Source organism: Podarcis melisellensis (assembly GCF_964234715.1).
Source record: "Podarcis melisellensis genome assembly, chromosome: 4".
NCBI lineage: Eukaryota > Metazoa > Chordata > Lepidosauria > Squamata > Lacertidae > Podarcis > Podarcis melisellensis.
This window is the reverse complement of record NC_138531.1, coordinates 97540347-97564114: the sequence shown is the minus strand read 5'-3', so window position 1 is coordinate 97564114 and position 23768 is coordinate 97540347. Positions and strand designations below refer to the sequence as shown.

Here is a 23768-nt window from a genome sequence, read left to right as displayed (position 1 = left end):
TGCATTTTTCTTTTCACCAGGTGTGAAAACTGATCGTTATGCTTTCAAGCTACCAAACTTTTAGAAGACATCTGAAGGCAGCCCTGTTTAGGGAAGCTTTTAATGTTTAATAGTGTATTTTAGTGTTCTGTTGTAAGCCGCCCAGTATGGCTAGGGAAACCCAGCCAGGTGGGTGGGGTATAAATAATAATAATTAATAATAATAATAAGCCTGATTTGTTTACAGGGAGATTAGACCAGGCATAGGCAGCCCTCCAGATGTTGTGGGACTACAATGCCCATCATCCCCAGCTAACAGCCCCAGTGGTCAGGGATGATGGGAGTTGTAGTCCAAAAACATCTGGAGGGCTAAGTTTGCCTATGCCTGGATTAGACGGTGCCAGCTATCCGTTCTGAAGATGTGTCACCATCAAGCAAGTGTTATCCTGCACCTTCCCATCGCTTTCCTTAATCATCTTGAATTGCACAACCTGAATTTGCGATCCAGTCATGCCTGGTGGCAGGTTGGAACGCCCCCTCAATACGGAAACAGGAAACTGTTGACAAAGGGACAAATCTGGCGCTCCAAGGCGGCTATTCTAGTCAGGGAACTCTGAGGCCGTGTCAAGGGAGAGTCCTTTAGCGCCCAGGAGGAGAGAAGAGAGGTCTTATTTCCCAGAGTCAGGGCACAGACAGCCACGCAGCAAGAACAGAGTCATCGTCACACCCTTGCAAGCACAGCAGATCTTTTCTTAGGGGAAGAAAAGGGCATGCACGATCTCCGCTGTTGCTCTGCAAAGGCACGCTCAGAGACAATTTGGGTGGCACTCGCTGGGGCCTGAAAGAGAGCCGCAGGCTCAAAAAGTAAGATCTCCAGGACTGGCTTGGTGGCTGAAAAGTGACAGACATGGTACGAATTGTAGAGGGGATTCCAAGGACTTTTAGAAGACATCTGAAGGCAGCCCTGTTTAGGGAAGCTTTTAATGTTTGATGCATTACTGTATTTTAATATTTTGTTGAAAGCCGCCCAGAGTGGCTGGGGAAGCCCAGCCAGATGGGCGGGGTATAATTAATTAATAAATATTTATTTATTTATTTATTTATTTATTTATTTATTTATTTATTAATTATTATTATTATCCTCTAGTCCAACCCCCTGCAATGCAGGAAATAGAAACACCGTGGAAAACTGGGGGGAGATGGGGAAAAAATAAACATTATGTATTTTGAAGAATCTATGTTAAACTTTTGAAAATTCAATAAAATTCGTTCTAGAAATGCAAAAAGGAAAATGGTTGAAAAGAGGCCATTCAATGACACGTCTCCGAGCAGCTAAAGAACCAAAATGGGTCTCATTACGGCTACAGCAGACAATCAATACTGCCCTACTTAGTGATAGCTATTATGCGACCTTTCGTTCAAAATGAGCGAGGAATGGGTCATGCAACAACAGAGATGACATTTGTCCTTTGGTGACATGTCGTGTTTCTTTTTTAGATATGGTGGTAGTTGGATAAAGGCCCCCCAAAAAAATATATGCAAAAACAAGTTATTTCTTTCCGAAGAGTGCAGCACAAAGATATTGGCCTTAAAGTACCCAGAAGCCATCTGCAGAAAAGCCTAGCCAGCCAGCTCAGTGGTTAGAGCACCTGCTTCAAATGCAGAAAAACCCGGGTTCTATCCTGAATGAAACCTCCACATTTTGAGGCAATTCCTCTGCAACCTGCCAATTAAAAATGCATGTTTAAAAGGTTCCTGAACTCCGAGGCTGAATTATTTTAGCCCTCGTGGTCAACAGTCGAACACCGCCTTGAACAGGATTGGGCTTTTATTCCATGGGCCTCTGTGTGCTTACTCAGAAGTAAAGGCCCACCGTACCCCAGACTGGGTGGGGTAATTTTTTGTGGGGTGCATTCCGCAACACGTCATTTTTTGCAATATAATTTTCTTTAATTAAATGTTTCAAACCTTTTCACAATCGTCTTCATATCCAAGAGCTACATTTCACCCCAATAATTGACGTCCCACCTCCACCGTGTTTTCACTCAAACCTTTTCTACTGCACTATGGACTCAGCAAAAAAGCATTTTATGCACGTTGCAACACTGTGACACCCGGTGGCGCTGTGGGGGCGTGCGTTTCGCCAATGTGATTTCCCGTAATAAAGTTCACAACGCGTTTCCCTGAAATGCTTTTCTGATGTGTGTAGATCCAGCCTAGATCTTTATTACCCAAAGTTTATCCATTACAGTGGTACCTCGGGTTAAGTACTTAACTCCTTCTGGAGGTCCGTTCTTAACCTGAAACTGTTCTTAACCTGAAGCACCACTTTAGATAATGGGGCCTCCCGCTGTCACCGCATGACTTCTGTTCTCATCCTGAAGCAAAGTTCTTAACCCGAGGTACTATTTCTGGGTTAGCGGAGTCTGTAACCTGAAGCGTATGTAACCTGAAGCGTATGTAGCCCGAGGTACCACTGTACAATTATTTTCCTTCCGCTGCTTTCATTTTGAATCCTGCCTGTGATTTCAGCTGACTACGGTATTTTTAAAGAATATTCCATGAAAGGCCTCCTCCATTCTTCTGTTAAAAGGGTTGCCATTTTGATCTCTTAATTTTGCTGTCAGCTTTGCCATCCCAGCATAGTCCATTCCTTTCAAAAGTCTCTCCTCCTTTGCTGGGACCTGCTATGCTTTCTGTTTCTGCGCATATAATATTCTCGCTGCTCTTCATTCTGCAACATGTCGTTGATGCCACAGTCGTGGGTTAGTGGAAGACCTACACTGGATCACGATTTATTAGGTCTCGTGTGGTGCTTCCCCAACATGGCTGCCATTATTGTCATCTTGCCCAACGGCACAACAAAAGTGGGACAACAACTAAAACCCAGTAGATTTGTGGTATAAGAAGTTCCAGGGGAAAGCTGCGGGACACAATGAATGAATCAGGATAGCATTGCCCAAACGTCTGTACAGTGGTACCTTGGTTCTCAAACTTAATCCGTTCCAAAACCAAAGCGTTCCAAAACTAAAACCCAGTAGATTTGTGGTATAAGAAGTTCCAGGGGAAAGATGCAGGACACAATGAATGAATCAGGATAGCATTGCCCAAACGTCTGTACAGTGGTACCTTGGTTCTCAAACTTAATCCGTTCCAAAACCAAAGCGTTCCAAAACCAAGGCGCACTTTCCCATAGAAAGTAATGCAAAACGGATTAATCTGTTCCAGAACAACCTCTAAAGCAGCAATTTAACAGGAATTATACTAACGAGACCATTGATCCATAAAATGAAAGCAATAATCAATGTACTGTACTATAAAATAAATAAGACAGTATTGTGGATGATAAAAATTAAAATGATTTTGTTTTTCCTTAGCTGCACTGATTCTAGTCACTGTTTGGATTGGGGGCTTTTATCCATTTCTGTAGTCACACAATCCATCAATCAATCGATCCAGCCATCCAGCCACCCATCAGTAGCCGAACTGGGTTCCACACAGTCACAAAAACAAATTACCGTAACTGAAAAAGCCTCCAAAACAAAAACACACAAAAAATAACTCGCTCTACATGGGGCTGCCCTTGAGACTGACCCAGAAACTCCAGCGGGTGCAGAATGCCACGGTGAGACTCCTTATGGGGTCTTCGTTGCGAGATCATATTCATCCGGTACTATACCAGCTGCACTGGCTCCCAGTGGAGTACAGGATCAGGTTTAAGGTGCTGGTTTTAACCTTTAAAGCCCTATACAGCCTAGGACCCTCGTACCTACGGGACCGCCTCTCCTGGTATGTCCCACAGAGAAATTTACGGTCTGCAAATAAAAACATCCTGAAGATCCCAGGCCACAGAGAGGTTAGGCTGGCCTCAACAAGAGCCAGGGCTTTCTCGGCCGTGGCTCCAATCTGGTGGAACGCTCTGTCACAAGAGACTAGGGCCCTGCGGGACCTGACATCTTTCCGCAGGGCCTGCAAGACAGAGCTGTTCCACCAGGCCTTTGGTCAAGGCACAGCCTGACACCCTCTTCTGGCAATCTGCACAGAATTTTGCTTAATTGGTTGCCATCAATTTGATTTTAATTAATTTTATAATGAATGTTTTTAGAATGTTGGATTATTTTTATTGTTGTTAGCTGCCCTGAGCCCAGCTTTGGCTGGGGAGGGCGGGATATAAATAAAAATTATTATTATTATTAAATAGTAAAAACAAAAGCGCCAAACTTCCGTTTGACTTCCGAAATGTTCGAAAACCAAGGCGCAGCTTCTGAGTCGTGCAGGCGCCTCAGAAACAATCGCCAACAGCCGCATCAGATGTTCAGCTTCCGGAAAACGTTCAAAACCCGGAACACTTACTTCCGGGTTTTCAGCGTTTGAAAACCAATGCGTTTGAGAACCAAGATACCACTGTAAAACCCAATAGATTTGTGGTAGAAGAAGTTCCAGAGTTCCAGGGGAAAGCTGTGGGACATGCAGTGATTGAGAATGAACCAGGATGTCCGTCCCAAAATGTCTGCAAATGCAAACAGTATTGAGACTGGGACGGCATAACCATCCCGATACCTTCCTAGGCACAAACCACCGCAAACATATTCACAGGGTCTTGGCACGAGACAGCCAACACGTAGTTTTTGCCTTGAGCAGAGGTTGTTGCCAACTGACCAAACGAGAAGGCAGCCCGCCCTGCTCTTGTGCCTTTGAAACAGAAGCTGGGTCTTCAGAAGTCTGCAGGCAACCTTCCAGCCAAAAGGTGCTTTAAAAAAATCTGCAGGAGCGTCTCTGCGGGAAAACGGCTGTTAAAAGCGCACGTGCACAGAAGTAGGGGCCGGCTCTGAAACGTTGGCAACGCTGGCCCATCCCCCGGTTGACACATGTAACATCAGTATTAAGCGGGTGAAGAGAGAGAGAGAGAGAGAGAGAGATGCCAAATATAACCAGCTTTCCAAATTACCCGATTAACAGCCTCTGCTGGGAAATAACGAACATTAGTGAGTCAGAAAGAAAGAGTTGTCAAGCTGGCTGAGTTGCCTAAGATTAGATAATTAACTCTAATGTGCCAAACACTGGAGCTTTCATAAGAACTTTCTTTTAAAAACTTTCTGCAAGAATAGGAGAATCAGGCCTCTCTCCCTCTCTGGAATGCGACACACCAATTATCTGCTAGAGGATGGCAGAAAGAGCTTAAGGCTACAGGCGAACATGGAGAATGGTCTCTACATTTTTCTTGGTCCCCTCTGCTGGTTTGGGGCTGATGGGAGCTGGAGAGCTCCAGGTTTTTTTGGGTGGGGGTGCTGGGTGAGGAGATCGCTCTGGGCCTCCTGTTGTAAATAAAAATTGCCCTTTTCCCTTATAGGGTATCCAAGAGCCCATATAGAGTCCTTACATAGGTTCCCTATTGGTAGGAGAGAATAACAGAGGCCAAATAGAGAATATTTGAGAAGCAAAAGCAGCTAGTAAGCTTGATCTTTATTGATCTGTTGCAACAGGGTGTTGCCTTCACACACAGGAGAGAGGAGGGACCCAGAAAAATGGCATGAAAGGCCTTATAAAGACTTTTGAAATTCCCATCCTGTAGATCAAGACCACCCCCAGAAACATCATACATACATCACAGAAGGAGTGTAAGCTAAGACCACCCCTCAGATACATCACACCTACATCACCGAAAAGGTGGTCTAAAACAGAAATTTGAATTTCTGGGCTGCATCAATAGGAGTATAGGATCTAGATCAAGGGAAGTAATAGTGCCACTGTATTCTGCTCTGGTCAGACCTCACCTGGAGTACTGTGTCCAGTTCTGGGCACCACAGTTCAAGAAGGACACTGACAAACTGGAACGTGTCCAGAGGAGGGCAACCAAAATGGTCAAAGGCCTGGAAACGATGCCTTATGAGGAACGGCTAAGGGAGCTGGGCATGTTTAGCCTGGAGAAGAAGAGGTTAAGGGGTGATATGATAGCCATGTTCAAATATATAAAAGGATGTCACATAGAGGAGGGAGAAAGGTTGTTTTCTGCTGCTCCAGAGAAGCGGACACGGAGCAATGGATCCAGACTACAAGAAAGAAGATTCCACCTAAACATTAGGAAGAACTTCCTGACAGTAAGAGCTGTTTGAGAGTGGAATTTGCTGCCAAGGAGTGTGGTGGAGTCTCCTTCTTTGGAGGTCTTTAAGCAGAGGCTTGACAACCATATGTCAGGAGTGCTCTGATGGTGTTTCCTGCTTGGCAGGGGGTTGGACTCGATGGCCCTTGTGGTCTCTTCCAACTCTATGATTCTATGACTATTGTTTTTCTCCTGTTGTTGTTTATCTCCTGTCTGGCAGGTTACTTGACTGGATACCCTGGGGAGCCTGGCTAGTCTTTTAAAACATTGGCTCAGTTTAGGAATCAAAATGGTTCCAGGTCGGTCTTCCTGTGCTGATCTATGTACGTGCTTGGTTGGTACACTTATGAACATTACCATATATCTAAGACCATAAAATTCCTATCACACTCCCCTTCCTGTCCCTGTTCTCTAGAATCCCCTTCCTCCATCCATGGCCAGACTTGGCCCTCCAGCTGTTTGGGGACTACAATTCCCATCATCCCTGACCACCGGTCCTGTTAGCTAGGGATGATGGGAGTTGTAGTCCCAAAACAGCTGGAGGGCCCATTTTTGGCCATGCCTACGAAACCTGACACAGAGCAAAAGCTTTTTGCGAGAAGCAGGCCACAAAATGCACCAGCTAAGCAGGAGAAGGAGAAAGGCTGTCACAGGGGAAAAAATAAATGTTGATTTAATTTAAACAGAGACAGGAGCACTTATAGACGCCGAAATGGCTGCAGAGAACGCCAGAAAAGCGGCACAGAAAAGAAACAATGGACTCTGTGCTCATCCAATCTTTGCCGGCTATATAAAGGGCATCCGGGGGTTTAGGCACAGAGGAAGGGAATAGCCAGAGCTGCCTTGCCCAATTATTTGAGCCAGTGGCCTTTTCTAGCCCCACACAGCACAAATGCCCAAACGCGCTACGTGCCATCACAGACTAAGTAAATGAGGTGCAAGGAACCTTTGACCTTCCAGACGTTGTTGATCTAATGTCAGGGGCTCAGGAGCAGAGGCACAGGAGAGGGAGGAAATGGAGAGCGAGGGGGAGGAATCCGAGGGGAGCGTAGGCGATGACAGTGGTCCGAGGGATTCCCTGAGTCTCTCCAGCGAATCGGAAGATTCACAGAAGGGGGCGCCCATGGCCAGAGCAAGGGGGGTGCCTAGGGGGATACCCCAGAAGGAAGGGGCCAGAGGGGACTCAGAGAGCAGCAGTTGGAAATCAGGACCAGCTTCCCCACCAGAGCGCAGTGGGGGGGGAGGAGTCCCAAGTATCGGGATCAGGCTGCTCACCACCAGCGAGAGGAGATGAGTCAGGATTGACCATGCCTCCATCGGAGAGCGCGGAAACGGTCGAGAGGAAGGTTGGAGGCTGGGCGCGCGCGCCAAGTTCAAATGTACAGGCGAGCGGCACAGCAGGTAGCCCGGATAGGGAGCCAGGTCCTAAAGCCCGCCGGAAGGAGGGACAAGAGTCAGGGGGGTCAGCGTCAGAAGAGTCCAGAAAGGAGGAGACCCCGGGGGGCAGAAGGACCCAGAGGAGGAAAGAACAACGGAAGAGGTGGAGTAAGGCTAGAGTCTTAAACTGGTGTACAGGGGGTGGAGACTCAGACGGAGCTTCGCCGATCTAGCTTCTAGACGTAGAGCTGCACGCTGCAGCTTGTAAATGGAAACTGAACTTCAATAAAGACTTTTGTACATTACAACCAGCTAGCGTTGGTCCTCTGTGAGCTGGGACCTGGAGGCAGCTCTGACATCTATAATTCCCATTGCTACGGAAATTACAGGGGGGGGGGGTGCACATCTTTAAAGTTGTTAAATGTTACAAATATTGTGCCTGAATGTATCCTTTCAACTTGACAGCTCAGGGAAGTTACCTTGCTTTAACAATCAAAGAAAATCAACTCCTTTGCCAGTTTCCTCCATTGCAACACTATTTCCCCGTGAAAAATAGGGACTCCAGGAAGTTCCCAGAGGTGACAATTGCTGAGCTGATTGTTGGCCAAGGAAAGCCTAATCCCATCACCAGACTTGCCAAGGGGTCAGACATGCAAAGGAAGTTCTATTGTACTTTGGGTGGTGGGACTTCAGAGGTGTTTGCCTAGGCTAATCTTATCTTAATTTTATGCTTTTGAATTATGGTGTTGGAGGAGACTCTGGAGAGTCCCATGGACTGCAAGAAGATCAACCCTCTCCATTCTGAAGGAAATCAGCCCTGAGTGCTCACTGGAAGGACAGATCCTGAAGCTGAGGCTCCAAGACTTTGGCCACCTCAGGAGAAGAGAAGACTCCCTGGAAAAGACCCTGATGTTGGGAAAGATGGAGGGCACAAGGAGAAGGGGACGACAGAGGACGAGATGGTGGGACAGTGTTCTCGAAGCTACCAGCATGAGTTTGACCAAACTGCGGGAGGCAGTGGAAGACAGGAGTGCCTGGCGTGCTCTGGTCCAGGGGGTCACGAAGAGTCGGACACAACTAAACAACAACAAACAACAGCACAAACGCCCAAACACACTTCATGCCATCACAGAGTAAGTGCAAGGAACCTTTGACCTTCCAGATGTTGTCGAACTATAATTCCCATCGTCCCTGGGCCATGCTTTCTTGGGCTGATGGGAGTTGTAGTTGAGCAACATCTGGAGGGCCAAAGGTTTCCCCACCCCTGAAATAAAGCCTGCTGCAGACAGAGAAGAGACCAGGCATCTCCAAACTCGGCCCTCCAGATGTTTTGGGACTACAACTCCCATCACTCCTAGCTAACAGGACCAGTGGTCAGGGATGATGGGAGCTGTAGTTCCAAAACAGCTGGAGGGCCGAGTTTGGGGATGCCTGGAAGAGATCCTCAAACAAAGGAACTGCCCCAGTTTTCTCCAAGTTGGTGTCTTCCCAGATGTTTCGAAACTATAACTCCCACAGGCTCAGCCAGCCCAGCCGTGCACACTCCACAATACTCCTGATAGATCAAGGTTTGTGCTGGTCTATGGCAAGTGGGGTGTGTGGGGAGAAATATCCAGGTTATTTCCCTTCCCCGCAACCTGCCTTTTCAAAGTGGGACTGCTTTTGTTGCAAATGTGAGAAGAAAACAGAGGACAGACATCGTACAAACAAGCAGCTGGCAAATGATGGAGGGCAGACAAAGGAAGAGGGAATTTTCCTGAACTTTGAAGAAGAGAGTGACTTTGAAACAAAAACAGCAGGATATGAGGATGTGATGAAGAGGAAGAAAGATCAACAGCAGGTGTTAAAATAGCCACTTTCCTCGGACAGAGAGCTCCTCTTTAAAGTTGGGGGAAAGCATGTGGGGGATGGAGGAGAAAAGAACTGTAAACATGGGCAGATTGTGAGCTGCAGGATCACTAACGATTTCAGGGGGAAAGTAAGAAAATTAGTTGCATGCAGTCACATTTCCTGGGAAGAATCCGCACCCAAATCTGGACAGCTGGTCCTTTGGGCAAGCTGTAAAAACCTCAGACGTTTTTCGGCAGCACATAAACTGTTTGCCCATCAAAACGGGCAGAATAGCAGAAGCACAGAAAGCGAGAAGGAACTCCAAGGCTCATTTAGTCCAGCCTCCTGAAATGCAGACTCACAACTCAAGAATCCAGCTTCTGTTTAAAAACCTCCCACAAAGGGGAGTCCATTGTCGGCAAGGGTCCGTATAGTTCAAGCTCTGGTTTTCCCAGTAGTGATGTATGGAAGTGAGAGCTGGACCATAAAGAAGGCTGATCGCCGAAGAATGGATGCTTTTGAATTCTGGTGCTGGAGGAGACTCTTGAGAGTCCCATGGACTGCAGGAAGATAAAACCTCTCCATTCTGAAGGAAATCAGCCCTGAGTGCTCACTGGAAGGACAGATCCTGAAGCTGAGGCTCCAATACTTTGGCCACCTCATGAGAAGAGAAGACTCCCTGGAAAAGACCCTGGTGTTGGGAAAGATGGAGGGCGCAAGGAGAAGGGGACGGCAGAGGACGAGATGGTGGGACAATGTTCTCAAAGCTACCAGCATGAGTTTGACCAAACTGCGGGAGGCAGTGGAAGACGGGAGTGCCTGGCGTGCTCTGGTCCAGGGCGTCACGAAGAGTCAGAAACAACTAAACAACAACAACAACAAAACCCAAAATACGTCCAGATGTTCCAAATGTACAACGGGCAACACAGCAACAGTAGAATCATAGCACTGTAGAGTTTGACATGACCCCATCTAGCCCAACCCCTTGCAATTCAGGAATCCCAGCTAAAGAGTTCCTGAGAGAGATGCTCACCTGACCTCTGCTTAAAAATCTCCAAGAAAGGAGAGTCCACCGCCTTCCGAGCTGGCGATGGTTTGGACCACAATCCTGCCACTGGCATGAGGGAGGGGGTGTGGTCTGGCGTCCCACTTTAGCAGTCCACCTGCAGCATTTTTTTGTAGCCTCTGCAGCTTCCAGACAAAACCCAAGTTCCTGCTGAAGCAAAGTTTACTGGGTGGCAGCTGCAGAGAGAGAGAGAGATGGGATGGAAATTTACTTGGGCCGCCACAACATCTCGTGGCATCAGCATGGCTCCCTGCCAAAGAGCTCTGTCTTTCTCTCTCTCTCTCTCTCACGCGCTATTTATTGTTTTCACTGACACAGATTTCTTTTGTTTGCAAAGAGGGAGCCCTGGGTTCCTCTCCTCTGAAATATCTTTGTTGCGACAACAGAGAGGCAGCCACGGCCAACCGAGGGGGTTTGGGTGGTGAAGACGTGAGCCCCAGCATCGTCGGCTGGAAGAGCATTGAAGTAGGTCAGGCCCCACATTTTATGCAAGGGGGGGGGACACACAGAAAGGCTGAAGGCTGGCGCAGAGACTGGCAATTAGGAGCTCCTATCTGGACTTCCCGTTATAGATTGCCTCCTTAAAGCTTCCCTCCTCTTCGCCACCTGTGGATTCAAACATTGCACCCATGGGAGCTAATTATCAAGGGTCTCTAAACATTGCTGCAGCTGTGTGGGAGGCGTTCAGAGGGGAAAAGAACACAAGAGTCTGGCTGGACCAGACTAAAGGACCGTATAGACAGGGATGATCATATTTGCCTCTCTCTATGGAGGGATAGTAAGGTAAAGGGACCCCTGACCATTAGGTCCAGTCATGGCCGACTCTGGGGTTGTGGTGCTCATCTCGCTTCCGGGTCATGTGGCCAGCATGACTAAGCCGCTTCTGGCGAACCAGAGCAGCACATGGAAACACCGTTTACCTTCCCGCCGGAGTGGTACCTATTTATCTACTTGCACTTTGACGTGCTTTCGAACTGCTAGGTTGGCAGGAGCAGGGACAGAGCAACGGGAGCTCACCCCATCGCGGGGATTTGAACCGCCGACCTTCTGATCGGCAAGCCCTAGGCTCTGTGGTTTAACTCACAGCGCCACCTGTGTCCCCCTATGGAGGGATGGTCTGCTCCAATTCCTGTTTAGAGATCTGGGGAGGGAGATGCAGGTTCCGGAGAGGGGAACCAAAATTATCAAGCAGGCGCAGCAAATCTCCTATGAAGACAGCTTACAACGCCTGGGACATTTTAAGAATAAGCATAGAAATGTCCCAAATTGTGCATGGTATTGCAAAAACGCATGGAGAAAAGTTTTCTCCGTCACTCCTGACTTTCACCCGAGGAAGCTGAATGTTGGAAGGTTCAGGACAGATAAAAGGAAGGATTTTTATCTCGCGGTGCATAGTTAAAGTGTGAAACTCCCTTCCACAGTAGGCAGTGAGGGTCAACAACAGCAGAAGGTTTTCAGACATGGATTGGTTCTTTTATGTACTGAAGTTCTCACCCTGGGCCAGCAGGGGGATACTGTAGATAGTTTTCACTCAGGTCCACATATGCAAATAAGGGACTGAAAGTGACGTTCAGTGATTGGATAGTTACAGAAAGTGATTACAGTTGCGTTGTACTGGAGCTCTATATAAGCAGGCTGGCTGAACCCTTCAGTTCAGTTCTGTTCCAGCTTACAAATAAAGAGCTGTTTTGGAGAAATCGCTGTGTGGTCTGCTATGTCCACCCACTATCTAACAGGTTCAATCCCGATCCAGTAAACAACAACAACAGAAACCAGTTTTGGCGCTCTTATCGCAAACATGCTTCCCAACCCCCAATCCCCAGTGTCTTCAAAGAATGCTTGCAGTTTTTGTTTTAATAAGATCATATGATACTACGATTAACAAAAGTGATCTAATTTCTGTTGCAAAACCTTTTTGGCTCCTGCCTTCCTCAGTTGCTCTGGTGAAAAATGAAAGGATGCTACTGCAGCTACAGAGATTTGAGGAGGGAGTGATTCCTATGCTGGAAAACTAAACGTTTTACGGGTTGTTTTTTTTGCTCATAAAGCACAAGAGGGGGGGTAGGGGAGGAGAGAGACTGATGGTGGATCATCTTGCTGATACACATTTGCTTGTGCAAAGAAAACTGCAATGCAGGGTGAATCACAGTGTGAGTCAAAGATGCTTTGTGCCACCTAGTCTTCACCCAGGGAAGGATTTCAAACCTCTTGCAAAGCAGCTGGAGAAGGAACTTAAAAGTTGTGGCCACATACAGCACACTGTTAGAATGGGAGACGAAAGATGAAGAGGTAAAATCAGTCATGATCAAATGGGCACAAGATATAGGTCATAATATGATGGAAGATTGGGAAAGGTTATGGAAAATTGATTTAAAATTTACAGACTGTTCTTTGTTGAAAGAAAATTAAATGAAGATGGTATGTGTATAGATGCAGTTACAGATAGGTAGCCGTGTTGGTCTGCCATAGTCAAAACAAAAACATTCCTTCCAGTAGCACCTTAAAGACCAACTAAGTTAGTTCTTGGTATGAGCTTTCGTGTGCATGCACACTTCTTCAGATACACGAAAGCTCATACCAAGAACTAACTTAGTTGGTCTTTAAGGTGCTACTGAAAGGAAGTTTTGGTTTTGTGTATAGATGGTATATGACACCAGTGCAGCTAGGGAAAATGTATAAAACTAGCTCAAATATGTGTTGGAAGAGTAAGGAAAAGGAGGGGACATTTTACCATATTTGGTGGGATCGCAATGAAATAAAAAAATTTTGGGAAATGATATACAATGAATTGAAGAAAATGTTCCATCTAACATTTGCTAAGAAACCTGAAGCATTTCTGTTAGGGATTGTAGGGAAAGACCCGCCAAGGAAGCTGAAAAATATCTTCATGTTTGTGACAACGGCGGCGAGAGTCTTAATCATAGCTGTCAACTTACAGATTTGAAAATAAGGGACCAGCAGCCTTGAAAATAAGGGACCTGCAGCCTCACCTGTTCCAGGCACTCCAGTCTTCCTGTCCTCCTGCAGTCTGGTCAAACTCATGCTGGTAGCTTCGAGAAGACTGTCCAACCAACTTTGTAACCAGAGGTGCATCTGAATCACATGCACCACAAGGCCTATGCAGCCTCAATTTAAGATGGCTCCCCAGCCTGGCTTTGCACTGCAAAGTTTGCAGCAGCACGTGCAACAAAATGGCGTCCAGCATTCAAAAACCCCCTCAGCTTGCATTAACTAGCCACACACAAGGCATGCAAGCTCCACCCCCCAGTCGTTCTTAGACTTCTTATTGGGTGAGCAACACAGCCAAGCAACACAGTTGGAGCCTCCCTCCTCCCTGGCCGGCAGGGAGGGAGGGAGGGAGAGGAGCTGCTTCCTTTGAAATTTAAGGGACATCATTTAAGGGACATTTAAGGGACATCCATCAATAAGGGACAGCAGCGGGACATGGCGCTGGAATAAGGGACTGTCCCTACAAATAAGGGACAGTTGACAGCTATGGTCTTAATAGCACAAGAATGGAAGAATGAGGAAACCCCAACTAAAGAACTACGACAAGAGAAACTGATGGACTATGCAGAACTGGCAAAACTGGCACATAAACTACGGGACAAGGATAACTGTGACTTTAAAGATGAATGGGAACCTTTTACAAAGTATTTAAAGAAGCAACAAAGTGAACTGGACTCCTTGGCAGGCTTTGAATAAACACTCACAAACTTTTTACTGATAATAACCAGTCAGACATCTTAAGGATTTATACAATTTTGTAACATGCAGAGAATAGCATCTATACAGAAAACAGAGATGGGAACTGAGGGAAGTCAGGGGGGGATGGGAGGAGGATTGTTTTATTGGGGGAGGGGGGAAATGGGGGGGAATTAAGGATGATATGTTTTAAGATAATATGTTTTGTTTAAATTCCTAATAAAAAAATATTTTTTTAAAAAAAGGTGTAGTGCAATAGAAAAACAACAACAACATGAACCTGCAAAGAGAAGGCAGGCAGCTCTCATTTTCGACACTTTAAAAGCACCTTGTCTCAATAGGCCATCAGGTTATATTACTTTTTATTATTAGGAATACTTTAGGCTGCTTTAAGCAGCCTATGATCAAAACAAATGATAAACCTGCGGGGAGCCTGCCACAGACTCCGCTCACCTGCAATTCCTACTACCTGGTATTCAGAGGCATATCTTCTCTGCCAGCGGAGAACAAATTAGCTATTGTTGCTGGCAGCTCTTGAAACTTTGTCCTCAGTCAGTGAGACCTGCGAGAGAACCTGCAGCCGATATCAAAAAACTTTCTGGAGCCTGCTATCACGAGGACACAATCTTCCGTCTCCTTGGCTTCCTTTTTATCTGCCTTCGTTCCACATCTAGACCATATTATTTTATTTCTTAAAATACTTTATTAAAATAGGTACTTCTGAAATACAAAACGGTTCTCAGTCTCTCAAGGCACCTGATAGCGTATTAAAAAGACACACAAAATTCAGAGTCTCCAGCAACACAAAACAATGTCCAGTGCTATTTTCCTAGGAAAAGAGGTGCCAGAAATCACCTGTAACACCTTCCCTGCCTACCTGAGAGGTGCCGGAACTGAGTTCTGGCGAGTTCCAGCTGAAAAAAAGCCTTGTCGACACCAACTCCTCACCTCTTCCTTCTGTTTCAACTTAGAAATCAGACTACCATCGAGTGTCCGAGATCACAGGGAGATTTTTAAAAAGACCTGATGAATGCAACACAGACCACCAATCGACCATGTCCCAATTTGGATATGCAAAATTCGCACAGACACACCCGAGTTTCCCTGCATTGGTTTTGCGCTCCGCTCTGAATATAATCCAGCAATTTCCAGATGGGGCAAGGTGTCTGGGAAAGATCCACGCCAACCCTTAAGCAAGTAATTACAGGATTTCTGTCTCTCGCTTTCCACCCCCCAATAGTACGTCTGGAAGCCTGTCTCTCTCGTCCGTGACATGACAGCATTTCCAAAAAAGCAGCCTAATGGTAGGTGTACTCCTGGCATCCTGCCCAGGAAGGGAAGATAATAAGGGATAAGGGAAACAGATTCCCATGGAAACTGGGGCTGCCCCCAGTCTTCCCAGCGGGCCATGCTGGGAGCGAAGAACCCCGTTTTGTGCCACGGGCTCTGCTGGAAGACTTTGCGGGATGGGTCTCTTCGGGCCAAGTGTCAAGGCCGTCTCTGGATCAGATGGATTTACGCAAAGAGGCAGCAGTAGATCACCAGGCAGAGGGGATCTCTCAGCCTGCTGCATCTGCTAATTAGAGGATGTTTTTGCTCCAGAGGAAACGAGACGCTTGCTCCCCCCGACAAACAAAAAAATTGCAGGTGCCAACATACTAAGAAACAGACAAATACATGCACAACATCCCATAATTTGGACCTATTGCAATTTCCACGTCTGAGGCGGATGTATAGCACCATATAATTGGAAGAGTTGAGACTTGCAGAGGGCAAGGAAAGGGTAGGGAAAGCACCTGTAAAGTTCACATTTCTTTGAGGCGAAGACAACAAGAACAGATATGGATTTAAGTGCAGAGGAGGAGTGCGGTCTAGTGGTTGGAGCGTTGGATCGAGAGGCATGTTCAGATCCCCACTCAGCCGCAAAGCTCATTGGGTGTCCTTGCGCCAACCTCTCAGCCTAAGAGCTGTTTAAATTTAAGATGGAAAGGGCCATTTTGACCTCCTTAAAGGAACGGAGGGATATAAATATAATAAGGATATATCTACTTTTTTAATTCATCAATTCCTTTTGCTGGTCAGGAAGATCAGAGTCCTGTATCAATGTAGTTGGGAACTGGGTTCAAATCCTAACTCAGCCATGATGGCTAAAGGAGGGATGCGATAACAGATTTATGAAGTTATGAATGGTTTATTTCCCCCCATGCTACCATAAATAACACTCTTTCTGTTTAAAGTTTCAGAAGTATCAGATAGAAATGTTCTCAGCAAACCTTCGGCCCTCCAGATGTTTTGGACTACAATTCCCATCATCCCTGACCACGATTAGCTAAGGATCATGGGAGTTGCAGGCCAACACATATGGAGGGCCGCAGATTGGGGATGCCTGCATTAGAGGCACCCGATAAAATGGAAAGTATTTTCAACTCAAAACATAAACAGAAGGCCAAGTTCATAACTAAGCGTTTATATAATGCGGTTCATTTATTTAAAAAAACTATATATGGCTGTATCATAAAATATATATTTACAACAAAACCACAAAGCCATGCAGTGAAATCATGAAAGGTGTTTTTTTTTAAAGAAAGGAATTAAAACAAACAATTATCTCTCCCTCAAGACAAGTATACAAGAGACAGGAGATTCTGTGCCGTCGGGTAGACTGTGAAATATAATTGCAGGCTTACTTAAGCGCAACCAAACATAGCCAAAGCGACTGGTTCGTACAATCAGTACATGCCACTCCCTGCCACAAGGCATAGTGACCACTATTAGCTTAGAGGCTTGAAAAGGAAAGTAGACAAATTCAAAGCAAGGTTACTAGTCCTCATTACCTCCTGCTACCTCCTTGAGCAGGATGCGGGTGGCGCTGTGGCTTAAACCACAGAGCCTAGGACTTGCCAATCGGAAGGTAGGCGGCTCGAATCCCTGCGACGGGGTGAGCTCCTGTTGCTCAGTCCCTGCTCCTGCCAACCTAGCAGTTCGAAAGCACGTCAGAGTACAAGTAGATAAATAGGTACCACTCCAGCGGGAAGGTAAACGGCGTTTCCGTGCGCTGCTCTGGTTCGCCAGAAGTGGCTTAGTCCTGCTGGCCACATGACCCGGAAGCTGTACGCCAGCTCCCTCGGCCAATAAAGCGAGATGAGCGCCGCAAGCCCAGAGTCGGCCACGACTGGACCTAATGGTCAGGGGTCCCTTTACCTTTTTACCTCCTTGAGCAGAGGCAGTTGAGCCTCTAAAGACCCGTTTCCGGAGAACAGCCGCAGGAGAGCTCTTAAGCTCATGCCCCATTTGCCAGGAGTTGAGTGATTTACAGTGATACCTCGGGTTACATACGCTTCAGGTTACATACGCTTCAGGTTACACACTCCGCTAACCCAGAAACAGTGCTTCAGGTTAAGAACTTTGCTTCAGAATGAGAACAGAAATCGTGGTCCGGCGGCGGGAGGCCCCATTAGCTAAAGTGGTGCTTCAGGTTAAGAACAGTTTCAGGTTAAGTACAGACCTCCGGAACGAATTAAGTACTTAACCCGAGGTACCACTGTATACACATATACACATTATTTTGCTCCCTTAGTTGTTCTGTGGTGCTTCTGCGATGTTACCAGAGAGAGGCAATGAAAGTGAGACACCCTCCAACATTTGTGTTATGAAAAGTTGCAGGATTGGGGCAGGAAGTTACAAGATGTACAGTGGTGCCTCGCAAGACGAAAATAATTCGTTCCGCGAGTCTCTTCGTCTAGTGTTTTTTTCGTCTTGCGAAGCACGGCCATTAGCGGCTTAGCGGATTAGCGCTATTAGCGGCTTAGAAAAAGGGGGGGGAGGGAAAAAACTCGCAAGAACTCGGAAGACGTTTTCGTCTTGCGAAGCAAGCCCATAGGGAAATTCGTCTTGCGAAGCACCTCAAAAACGGAAAACTATTTCGTCTAGCGAGTTTTTCGTCTTGCGAGGCATTCGTCTTGCGGGGCACCACTGTACAGCAACCGGGAACGAGGCAGCGTGCCCGGCCCAGAACGTTCTGCAGGTGCAAAGATTATACTGAAAGCATTCTCTGGTATATAGCCTGTCTAAAATCCATGCCACATTCAGCACATGGCCCAGAGCATGGTTCACTGCACCGCAAGAGCCTCACGTTTCGTCTCCTTTGCAACCCAAGCAGCCCAGAAAAACTTGAGATTCCTGCAGGAAATTCTCTCCTTAGCTCTAAAGACCTCACTGCTTGGTTTATCTGCATTGCAGTAGCTGCACTGCTACCTCTGAGCCTTTTCCACTGTTTGGATAGCGGTGCCGCTGGCAGTCCCTGCCTTAATCCTGCCTACGGATTTCTCCTTGAAAGGTCCGGTTGCAGGCAGTTCAGATTTGCTTTCTCCTGCTTCTCTTCTCCAAAGCTACTCTGGTTTTGCAGAAAAGTCTTTCCTGCAAATCCAGGAGTTTTGAAAGGCACCAACCATCTTGCTGTACTCTAAAACATCTGGAGATGGGGGGGTTTGGGGGGAGAAGGCTGTTGAAATCAGAACAGCTGGCTTAGCAAGCATGGCTTTGTTGCTCAGGGCTTTTGCCAGAGGGAGAGAGAGGCGTTCAGAAGCCTCAAGACAAGGGGTCAGCAAGCTTTTTCAGCAGGGGGCCGGTCCATTGACCCTCAGACCTTGTGGGGGGCCGGATTATATATTTTTTTTGGGGGGGGGGAAATGAACACATTCCTATGCCCCACAAATAACCCAGAGATGTTTCAAAAGGGCTGGTGATACAATCCTTGTGGACGCCACTTTTATTGTGATACAGTGGTACCTCAGGTTACATACGCTTCAGGTTACAGACTCCTCTAACCCAGAAACAGTGCTTCAGGTTAAGAACTTTGCTTCAGGATGAGAACACAAATCATGCTCTGGCGGCGCAGCAGCAGGAGGCCCCATTAGCTAAAGTGGTGCTTCAGGTTAAGAACAGTTTCAGGTTAAGAACAGAGCTCCGGAACGAATTAAGTACTTAACCTGAGGTACCACTGTACAAGCACACATTCTACTCATGTAAAAACACACTCATTCCCGGACCGTCCACTGGCCGGATTTAGAAGGCGACTGGGCCGCATCCGGCCCCCAGGCCTTAGTTTGCCTACCCATGCTTGACAGCTACAGCCCAGTATACCCGAAGGAGCGTCTCCACCCCCATCGTTCAGCACAGACACTGAGGTCCAGCTCCGAGGGCCTTCTGGCAGTTCCCTCCCTGCGAGGAGTGAGGTTACAGGGAACCAGGCAGAGGGCCTTCTCGGTGGTAGCGCCCGCCCTGTGGAACGCCCTCCCACCAAATGTTAAGGAAATAAACAACTCTCTGACTTTTAGAAGACATCTGAAGGAAGGATGTGTGGATCCAGAACTGGCCTCCCCAGTCACGTACGGACTCACTTTTAGGATCCTGTTCAGGGAAGACAATCTTACTCGGCTATGAGTGATCGCGAAAGATGATGATAGATTTGGGGTCTACGGCCAATTTCATGGACGTGGACTTCATGGAACGCCCTTGGGAAGATGCCTCACATGTCCATGCTCCCATCCTCCCCCCCCCCCGTTGGTCCAACACTTCCACAGTCATGCTCCCCAAAACCAGGCACCCATCTGGCAGGTGGAGGTGCATAGTGTCATGCGTCAACTGATCGCTAGGTATCCTTGAAGCAGCAGAGAATGCAAACACTTTGGAAATTAAGAATATCTTTAATAAAAGTTATGTAAAACAGATGAAAGAGGTTCTGAGAATAAAGGGGTTCTGGGGCTGCCCGATTGACCCCAGAAGGTGCAGAACTCCACCTGCAGCGTGGCCACCTGGGTGTTTGGCTGAAAAGCAGGAAAAAAGGACAATGGTCGAGCATCACCTATAGGAGGACCCCCAGTTCCCAAATCCTGTCTTATAAGTGTAAGCCTTTTTTTCAAGAAAGGTATGCGCAGCATGAACCCACATGCTCAACATGTAGAAGACGAAGAAGAGGAGGAGTTTGGATTTGATATCCCGCCTTTCACTCCCTTTAAGGAGTCTCAAAGCGGCTAACATTCTCCTTTCCCTTCCTCCCCCACAACAAACACTCTGTGAGGTGAGTGGGGCTGAGAGACTTTAGAGAAGTGTGATTGGCCCAAGGTCACCCAGCAGCTGCATGTGGAGGAGCGGGGAATTGAACCTGGTTCACCAGATTATGAGTCTACCGCTCTTAACCACTACACCACACTGTAGGGGGTTCTTCCCACCCGATGCAAATCTTTCCTTCCCAGGATCTCAAGGTACTGCACATGGTTCTACTCCTCCCCATTCCATCCTCACAACAAGCCTGCGAGGTAGGCTCCATAGCTGTCAACGCTTCCCTTTTTAAAAGCGAAATTCCCTCATTCCGAATAGGATTCCTCGCAAGAGCAGGGAAAAGTTGACATCTATGGTAGGCTGGGCTAAGATATGGCAACTGGCCCGACACTGAGGTCCAGCTCCGAGGGCCTTCTGGCGGTTCCCTTGCTGCAAGAAGCCAAGTTACAGGGAACGAGGCAGAGGGCCTTCTCGGTGGTGGCACCCGCCCTGTGGAACACCCTCCCATCAGATGTCAAAGAGAAAACTAACTACCAAAATTTAGAAGACATCTGAAGGCAGCCCTGTTTAGGGAAGCTTTTAATGTTTAATAGGTTATTGTATTTTAGTGTTTTGTTGGAAGTCGCCCAGAGTGGCTGGGGAAACCCAGCCAGATGGGCGGGGTATAAATTATTATTATTATTATTATTATTATTATTATTATTATTATTATTATTATCAGCAGCAGCTTCATGGCTGCCTGAGGATTCAAACCCTGCTCTCCCAGGTCCTAAGTCAGACACTCTAACCATTGCTCAACACTGTTGTTGGTGTAGATTTTTTGTTTTTGTTTTTTGTTTTTACCTTTAGGTAAACCGCTTTGTGGGGTTTGTTCACTTTTGCAATCAAGCAGCGTATATATTTTGCGAAACAAATAAAATAAACATTCCGTGAGGCGCTATTAAATTTGTTCCCGCTCGACGTGGCAATTGTGACCCAGCAACTCGGATGGTTTTGAAAGTGGCACAGCAGCGGGTTGGGCTAGAGGAACTCTCAGGATTCAGGAACACCCGTTTGATGATGTGCTTCGCACCGGGAAGCTGGAAGGGATTTTAACGCACCAGTTCATCACATTGCCCGGAGCAATCCTGGTTCCCCGCCCCTCTACTCTTAACACAGTGCAAAGGCTTAATAAGGCCTCAGTTCCAGGCATGAGATGTGGAGGAAATGCAGAGGAGAGATTTAAATGAGGAGGAAAGTGAGGCAGGAAGAACAAGGTGCTAGCTGCTCCTTCAAGGAGAGGGTGTTGGCTGCCTTGAATAAACTGCTTCCTGTTTCTCAAGCAGGGTGTGGACTTAAGGGAACCCCTCCAGGGCAACTTTTGCCAATCTGGAACTCTCCAGATGTTCTGGGTCCCCCATCAGCCCCTTTGGGCAAGCTTCCAGCGAAAGATCAAAGAAAGCCCTTCTTCACGCAGCGCAAACTGCGGAACTCCCTGCCACTTGAAGGCAGCGACAGCCACCAAGCTAAGACGGCTTTCAACGAGCATTGGAGGACCAGAAGCATTTTTACTTGGTACCATAGGTCAGGACATTAATAGGCAAGATGTTAAATTGTTTTTATATGCAACAACTGCGGCAAGAGTATTGTTAGCCCAGAAATGGAAACAAGAAGAAATTCCGACGAAAGAAGAATGGCAGATGAAAATAATGGACTGTGCAGAATTGGACAAAATGACAGGAAGGATTCGAAACCTGCGGGACCAGAGATTTACAGAAGATTGGAAGAAGTATATGAATTATTTGAAGAGCAACTGCAATCAACAAATTACGCTAGTAGGACTATAAAATGTTTTGTAAGGAGGAATATACAAAGTGTTACAAAGGAGAAAAAGATAGATATATTGGTCATGACTTTGAAATGTAACAGGGAAGATAAGAAACATACTAAGAGATTGGATTCGAAAATTTTCAGACAGGATTGATGGAAGTCAAAAAAATTGAATAAGATGTAGAAGTATGTTTAATTACTGTTGAAAATGATATGTTAAAAAACTAATAAAAATTTACATATATATAAAAAAATAAATTCAGAGAGGATTGGAGGAATTTGTGGAGGAGAGGGCTATTGAGGGCTACCACCCACAACGGGTCTGCTCTGCTTCACAGTTGTGAGGCAGCAACGCTTCGAGCTCCCAGTTCCTGGGAACCACAGGAGGCGAGAAATGTGGCTTGTAAGTTTCCCAGTCATCTGGTTGGCCACTATGAGACCAGGAGGCTGGAGATGGGCCATTGGTCTTATGTTCTTACGAATCCAAGCGGAAAGCTCAGTTGGTTAAGGCGTGGCGCTGATAGAATGCCAAGGTTGCAGGTTCGAATCCCGTATGGGAGAGCTGCGGATTTCTGCATTGCAGGGGGGTTGGACTTGATGACCCTCAAGGTCCCTTCCAGCTCTATGGTCCTATGAATCTGCATTAAGAAGGCCCACAGCCCACATTGCATGGTTTGCAAAGTCTGCGTGGTTTTAAGCACACAGACACACGAGCAGAGTTTACATGGCTTCAGTGCACGATCTGTATTGTTAAGAGGAGCGGACCACAGTTTTTCTCCAAGGATTTCAGCAACAGGATTCCGGATAGAGAGACTTCTGCAAAAGCCTGTAATTTATGAGCTTGCAGGCCTGAGCATTCCTTCCGAAACCACTTCACAGAAGCTTCCCCCACCAACATCCCTTTTAGCAAGCAAGCAAGCAAACACACACACACACACACACACACACACACACACACAAAACAACACATAGACACAACTGACTCAACTGGCACACTCCAGACTGCAAGACTGAAGGGAGAGCAAATTGAACAGTGTTACCCCAGATTGCCAGAATTGTAAAGCTGTAAGGACATCTTCTAGGCCACGCAATAGACCTGATCTAACTGTGCAATTGGAGGCAGTGAGAGATTTTACTTTCTTGGGCTCCATGATCACTGCAGATGGTGACAGCAGTCAGGAAATTAAAAGACGCCTGCTTCTTGGGAGACAGCATCTTAAAAAGCAGAGACATCACCTTGCTGACAAAGGTCCGTATAGTTAAAGCCATGGTTTTCCCAGCAGTGATGTATGGAAGTGAGAGCTGGACCATAAAGAAGGCTGATCGCCGAAGAATGGATGCTTTTGAATTCTGGTGCTGGAGGAGACTCTTGAGAGTCCCATCGACTGCAAGAAGATCAAACCGATCCATTCTTAAGGAAATCAGCCCTGAGTGCTCACTGGAAGGACAGATCCTGAAGCTGAGGCTCCAATACTTTGGCCATCTCATGAGAAGAGAAGACTCCCTGGAAAAGACCCTGATGTTGGGGAAGATGGAGGGCACAAGGAGAAGGGTGCAACAGAGGACGAGATGGTGGGACAGTGTTCTCGAAGCGACCAGCATGAGTTTGACCAAAGTGCGGGAGGCAGTGGAAGACAGGAGTGCCTGGCGTGCTCTGGTTCAGGGGGTCACAAAGAGTCAGACATGACTAAATGACTAAACAACAACAACAACAATTGTGCAATGCAAACCATGCCCAGCTGAAAACTAAGACACACTAAGTACCCGCCTGCAAAATTCTGGGGAACAGCAATAGCCAGGGTGCTCACATTTTTAAACAGAGAAGCCTACTTGGTCCCCCTC

At 46.9% G+C, this 23768-nt stretch overlaps 1 protein-coding gene across 4 annotated transcripts in view; it reads right to left on the bottom strand.

Annotated features, from left to right (window-relative positions):
- RELT (RELT TNF receptor) overlaps positions 1–23768 on the bottom strand; it is an 89637-nt gene that overhangs the window by 58906 nt on the left and 6963 nt on the right. The window contains exons 1-2 of one of the 4 annotated variants that reach the window (XM_081909956.1): positions 14935–15470; positions 10320–10528 (exon numbers count right to left, since the gene is read on the bottom strand). The exons of 2 other annotated variants lie outside the window; for them this stretch is intronic. In XM_081909956.1, coding sequence (XP_081766082.1) covers positions 10320–10407 — 88 coding nt within the window. In that variant the 5' untranslated portion in view covers positions 10408–10528; positions 14935–15470. Of the gene's footprint in view, positions 1–10319; positions 10529–14934; positions 15471–23768 lie in introns of those variants that run through there. One more of the 4 variants, XM_081909957.1, reaches the window with a different exon arrangement.